Source organism: Solanum stenotomum, chromosome 3, assembly GCF_019186545.1.
Source record: "Solanum stenotomum isolate F172 chromosome 3, ASM1918654v1, whole genome shotgun sequence".
In the NCBI taxonomy this organism is placed as follows: Eukaryota; Viridiplantae; Streptophyta; class Magnoliopsida; order Solanales; family Solanaceae; genus Solanum; species Solanum stenotomum.
The window spans coordinates 45002312-45009202 of NC_064284.1; the positions used below are offsets into that span (position 1 = coordinate 45002312).

At 36.9% G+C, this 6891-nt stretch overlaps 1 protein-coding gene across 1 annotated transcript; it reads right to left on the minus strand.

Annotated features, from left to right (window-relative positions):
• Positions 1–651: 651 nt before the first annotated feature.
• LOC125860592 (bifunctional monothiol glutaredoxin-S16, chloroplastic) lies at positions 652–5985 on the minus strand. Its single transcript, XM_049540591.1, has 2 exons — positions 5560–5985; positions 652–1344 (listed from the first exon to the last, which is right to left on the minus strand). The coding sequence occupies exons 1-2, from the start codon at positions 5944–5946 to the stop codon at positions 841–843; spliced, it is 891 nt and encodes a 296-aa protein (XP_049396548.1). The 5' UTR covers positions 5947–5985; the 3' UTR covers positions 652–840.
• Positions 5986–6891: the final 906 nt, after the last annotated feature.

Below are 6891 nucleotides of genomic sequence, written 5' to 3' on the forward strand. Positions count from 1 at the left end.
TACCATCCCATGTATGTTATTTTTCATGTGTCGTCGTTTTGATTTTGTTACTTTCACCTCTTTTGTTGTCCGGATGATATATTTACATCCCTAGCTATTTTATCAAGCATATGTTTAACATATTGTCTTCTTCATCCCATCAAAAAAGTTCTTGCCCAAATCAATAGTTTTAACCTAAACTTTAACAATCTGTTCTTTATTTGAATTTAAAATTTATTGAAAATAAATTTTGATACATCTCTAAATTTCATTTAAGAGATTACTGAATATATTATTATAAATTACCAATTTTAAACTTTAATAATTAGAAAAAATTAAAATTTTAAATTTATGAACTTCAAATTTTGACTTCCTAGAGGACATGGACCGCACTTCAAAAACCACCAGCTTTTGTCCTCATCTGCACCTCACAACGTAGAGCTTTCCCCTAAATATCACTTGCTATTTTATTGTCTTTTACTGCAATTTTTTTTGAAAGTTCATTTTTTTAATCTTATAAGATATCCTTGTCTATCCCCTTCTACGTATCAAATGAACCATAAGTCTTCATCTTTTGTTGTGATGCTACTTATTGACGTTAATAAGTGTGACTCGTTCAGATCATGAGCTGACACAAAAGCAAGAAAACTTTTACAATATCCGTGAATGGGATAGGATGAAAAATGGAAATATGCCTCCATTTGTTACTTGTAACAAAATTCTCTTGTACACATGAACGATGAATTTTCTTCCAACTATTCCACTATTTCCACAATACCAATGCACTGATGAGTGAATTAAGTTCAAAGATGTGTAATTCTTACAACAAAGCTACACTCTTTACTGCTAATTAAAACACTTTTAGCTTTTGAACAAGCTGGCAAGTTCACCCTTCTCATACATGGAGGTCAAGATATCACACCCACCAACCAACTCACCCTTCACAAAAATTTGTGGAAATGTAGGCCAGTTACTATAGTTCTTCAACGTCTCCCTCAACCCGGAGTTGTACTCTTCATCAAGGACATCGATGCTTTCATAATCAACACCTTCACTTTCGAGAATGGCTACCACCCTTTGTGAGAACCCACATTGTGGTGCACTTCTTGACCCTTTAATGAAAGCAACCACCTTGTTTTCCTTCACTAGCCGGTCAATGAGATCCTCCAAGGGCACTGTTAACTGTACATGACGGCCTGGTGTTAACCTTAGATCAGCCTTCTTCTTTGGAGGCTGACGTACCCATGTTGAATTTCCAGGTTCATTACCCGGTGGTACCTTTCCATTGGTCGCAATATGTTCTTCCATCCATGATTTCCAAGATTCAGTTAAGGCGGTTCTATCTGGCTCATCAACCACACCAACCTACAAACATTATACCAGTTATTAAGTAAAAGAAAAAATATAGCCGTAAAATCCTGAAGTATAAAAAGAGAAACAAATGTGAAATTTACCGGCATAAGTGATAACCGGTGCGGACTTGTATTTCAGTATTAAGAAGATAGGCAATGTATTACACTTCTACTGCTTAGAGGAATCCTTTGCAATTTATTATGCTCTAACTGCTTAGAGGATTCTTGTACTAATAGTCAAGGTGCAGACACAGCTGTTGAGATTCTAAGCAAGAATATCAGTTGATATATGTGATGTTTGACAAAGTCACATTCACATAATAAGATGATTAGAAAATGTTCATATGTCAAACAATAGTAACATGCTTAGCCAAGTTTTAATATATTGCTTTCGCTCTCTAAAGTAAAGAGATTTGTTTATTCAGCATGGTGTGCCTTATGTGCAGTATAAATCAACATTCCACATAGCAGAGTTATCAACGGCTCACTTAAGTCCTGAAGCTAGGTGCAAAATAGGCTGGAACTTTGCCTCGCTTGGCCAGAGCTTCAGTACAGGCCAATAAGGTGTACACCTCATCACCAATGGGTGTAGTCTCAAAGAGGCAACACTAAACAATAAATATTTCTCTTAATTTTAATTTTTAGGTTCTTTTGTCAATATAATTGTCAATAGTGCTAATAATTATTATTCTTGAATTACAGATATATATTTTTGATTTTATATTCACTTGCTCGTTTCTTCATTAAAGCTTGCGCTTTAGTTGCACCTTGCTTTAAAGCCCCAACAGATCTCAGTGCTTTTCTGTGTTTTTCACCTTTGATAACACTGCCACAAATTACTATATTTTTGTCAAATTTCCCCTTCACAGCTGCACTATGTCATAGAAGAAACATTCTAACGATAAAGAATGTTAATTAAAGGAAGCAGCAAAAGAGTGGTGCTACAAGATGCCCAGCAGCAACCAAACCAAATGCCAATCTTTTTTGGCCGAGGGATAATGTAGTGAGGTAAGTAACCTAGAATGAAATAAATGCCTTCAATCACAAGTGTTGACCACCTGTGTGCATTCAACTAGCACAATCTCCCGCTCTAGCAGTTTTAAGCACCAAAAAACAATTATTCTATATCAGTTTGTTCGCTGCACCAAGCAAACTTACTCTGGTATGTAAGCAGAAAAAGGTAGAAGGCGGCCATCATCCCATATTTCTGCAATTTTTTATCAGGATGTTTTTTTGGTGATGCTAAGAGAAAACCCATTTGCTGAATCTATCTCAGTCTACTGAGATTTAGAAATGGATTTGAATCAGACAGTTCTTTCTTTCCCGAAGTTGGGTTTTGGGTGAAAGTCTGGTCTCTGAGTTAGTCTTCAAGATATAACCAGAAGTTGAACACATAGCTTGGGAGGGAAGATATCAGAAAACGGTCTCCACCTGAATTGCAGGAGCAATAACTAGTCCCCCATTATTTTCCAACTATAACCAGTAGAAATTAAAGAGACTCACTAGAAGTGGCAAAAAGAAGCAAAAATAGGACCCTGAGTAACACAATCAACGCTACCGCATGCTATGCAACCATGTTATAAGCCCCTCCAAACCTAGAAAAAGCATATGCAAAGTTCCAAGTGAGGTTCTTTGGAGAAACTTGGAGGCTAGATAGCTTACACGAGGATGATAAAGGATATGCATGATGGTGCTAAGACTCGGGTCAGGATTGTGGAAAGTAACTCAGAACACTTTCCGTTCATGATGGGGTTCACCCGGGATCTATTCTTGGCCCATTTTTATTTGCATTGGCGATGGATGAACTGACACAATACATCCAAGGGGAGGTGTCATGGTGCATGTTATTTACTATGACATAGAACTGATTGACGAGATGCAAGGCAACGCTAATGAGAGGTGACATTAATGCGAAGTTGGAGGTTTAGAGACAAACCCTAAAAGTCAAAAGGTTTCAAGTTTAGTGACATGACCCATGAAATGGACGGAGACATGAGACTTGACACACATGTTACCCCCAAGAGAGGAACTTTCAAGTACTTGGGCCAGTAATAAAGGTCATGGGCAGATTGACGAAGATTTCACACATCGTATTGGGGCGGGATGGAGAAAATGGAGGCTTCATTTAGTGTTATGTGTGATAAGAACATGTAGCGAAGACTCAAAAGTGACTTCTACAAGGTGGTGGCAAACCAACTATGTTATATGGGGCGAAGTGTTGGCCAGTCAAGAATTCCCATGTCCAGCATATGAGAGTAGCTGAGATGAGGATGCTGAGATGGATGTGTGGCATACCAAGAGAGATAAGATTATTGATGAAGATATTTGGGCAAAGGTGAGAGTGGCCCCCGTGGAGGATAAGATGCAAGAAGTGAGGTTGAGATGATTCAGACATGTGAAGAGAAAATGTGTAAATATCCCAGTAAAAGGGTGCGAGAGGTTGGTTGTAGTAGGCTTGAAGAGGAGTAGAGGTAAGCCAAAGTAGCATTGAAATGAGGTGATTAAGCAAGATATAATACACTTCAACTCACCGAGAACTTGACCTTTGATAGGAGGGCATGGCAGTCGAGAATTAGGATAGAAGGTTAGTACGTAGTCAATCACATTACCTTTTCATTCCCAAAATATTTGTATATTCTTGCCCCCAAGGCCTAGCTCGAGTGGCAAAAGGTGGAGGATTTGTGGCTTAGGTCGCAGGTTCAAGCCCCACACCATGCAAAGCGAAGCCCGGTATTTAAGTGGGGAAGGGTAGAGGGGCGGGCCCATTATCCACCGAGTTTAGAAGACTGTGATTGGTCCAAAGGGTCGGTCACAGACAGATTTCTCGGTTATAAAAAAAAATATTTGTATATTCTTGTATTTTCGTACTCTTAGATTTTTATTACTACCTATTATTTCTTTAGCCTTGATTATTGTATTATCTTGCTAATGTTTCTGGTTTTGCTACTGCCTTCTTTTACATCTTTCTTTGAAAAGAGGATCTATTGGAAACAACCTATCTACCTTCTCAAGATAGGGGCAATGCATGCATACACTCTATCCTCTCCAAAACCAGCTTGTGGAATTACATTGGGTTTGTTGTTGTTGTTATGTTTTGGAAACCGTGACTTAGCCAGATAATTCGTGAAGGGTGTCCAAATTATGGATAGGTAAATTAAAGCATAAATAGAAAAAATGTAGCAATGGGAAATTGAACTTGAGCGACCAACATATTTTTGCACACTATTGCCAAGTGGAACTACTGCTTTATCCATATCAAAGAATCTCGTTTTTTAATATATGCGAGGAATCGAACTTGGGCATCTTGTACATATTGTGCACACCCTTGCCACTGAGCTACTGCTCTTTATTGGTTTTGAGGGTGTCCAAAATTCTAAATATATCATTATAAAGTAAGATTTGATCTATATATATAGTGTAATTTTCCGGCGAAGGAGTCGGACACCCTGGAACAACCATAGCTCCGCCCCTGTTTGGAAAACATCAATGCTTACCCCACATATGATGTATTCTCCCGCAAAAGTGCTGGAATAAGGAGAAGGGAAATAATGTAGTCTTTGCCTTACATTTCCGAGACTAGGCTATTTTGGCGTGAGCTATTGCAAGTCTTAGACATGTGGCCTATCGGTCACAAGAAGGAAACTCTACTGATGCTCAAAGTGTGCTCTCACGATTTGCAAGCTCCAAAACAAAAATTAGTTGCATTCTCCAACAACTAGACTATAGGAGCTATCCCCTCAATCGAGACAGAACTTTCAGTTGTTCAAGTAAACACAAGGTGGAGCAAGGCTAGGAACAATTATTCTTTTATCCTCAATGGAAGAATGGCACATCCACTTTTAAGAAGAAGAAAAGTAAAATCGGTTTCATTTCTCAGGCTGCAAGTGTATATGACTAATACATTCTCACAACAATGTGCATTCCACTACTAATGCATCACACATTACTTTACCCAACTTAAATATGCCGATTCAAATCCATTTCAAAATCCCTGTAGCCCAGAAAAGATTCAGCAAATGGGTTTTCTCTTTAGCATCACCAAAAAATTGCAGAAATATAAATATGTTTCTCTCAATCACCCATTTCACACAGGATCAATCAATCAACTATGCGTTAATCTCAATTAATTGGGTCAGCTCTATAAATCGTTCTAGAATAATTTTAACAGTGCTTAGCTGAACACATCACAGTTTTCACTTACACATGTAAATAATCAAAAGTTGTTTACCTTAACAGAAGAGCAGAGTTGAGGTACGGAATTCTTATGGGAAAGAACACTGGCAGCGATGTTGCGTGATATGCCAACAAATTGGAGATCACCATTAGTATCATACACCGCATATACACCAGATTCCTTCGGAAAGCTTCCAGAGATTTCATCAGGCTGTAAAGGCACGGTTAAAGGGTCTGTTTCAGAGAGCTTTTTCAGAGCTGCAACAACGATGTTCGCATGGTGGCGAGTGGTGGTTCTGCTTTTGGGACGGAGAGTAATGGAAGGGAAAAGAAATGAGGTTTTGGGAACTGAATATGAGGAGAAAGAAGGGGTATTTTGGGAAGAGAAAATGGGAAGTGTAGAATGGGGTTGTGTGAGAAATGAGATGTTGAATGTCGCCATAGAAGAGAAGAAGATGAAGAAGAAATGGTGGATAGTGGGAGGAGAGAGTGGACTGAAGTTGGATGAGTTAAAATCTCAACAAGTTGGGCTATTTTGATCATTTTGAGTCATTCTAGCCCATAAATGAAGCCCAATGTAACTAGCTTCGGCAACGCTAGGCTAAGTTTTGAACCTTTGCGTTCGCCATGCATTTAGGGTCATTTGGTAGAATGTATTAGGAAATATAATGCATGTATTAGGTGTGTGTATTAGTAGTACCTTGTTTGGTACACTTTTTCATGTCATGTATAACTAATGAAAGCATTAGTTATACACTCTATTGTGTATTAAGTTGTGTATTACTAATACCAAGGAATTCTAGGTATTAGTAATACATAGCATTTTAGCACTTGCATTAGATTAAATAATTACAAAACTACCCTTAAAGCCTTTTCATTTTCTTTGTTGTCATAAGTTTTTATTATTATTTTGATCTGCTTTTTAGTTTTTTTTTAAAAAAATTTGTTGGTGTTTTAATAGGCTTTATGGCCTCTTAAGTATTTTTTTAAAAAAAATAAAAATTTAATTTCTATATAATTTAATTACAATTTTTACTATTGTGACGATAAATTTGATAAAAAAAATTCTTTGCAAACTTTTCACAAAAATATTTTTATGCAATAGTACAACTATTTAATATTATTTTTGAAAAGAAGAAGAAAAGTTAATTGTGTTTTAGCAAAGAAATCTTTTTTGATGTTTTAGCAAAGAACTTTATTGCAAAAGAAGTGTACAAATAAATAAAGTGTGAAGGGTATTTTTGTAAACATATATTTTTTTAATAGAAATTATGCAAGATTTGTTATTTATAACACATCAAACCAAACAATGTATAAGAAATAATGCTTGCATAACTAATGCAGGCATTATTAATGCAAAACTACTAATGCAAAGTATTACTAATGC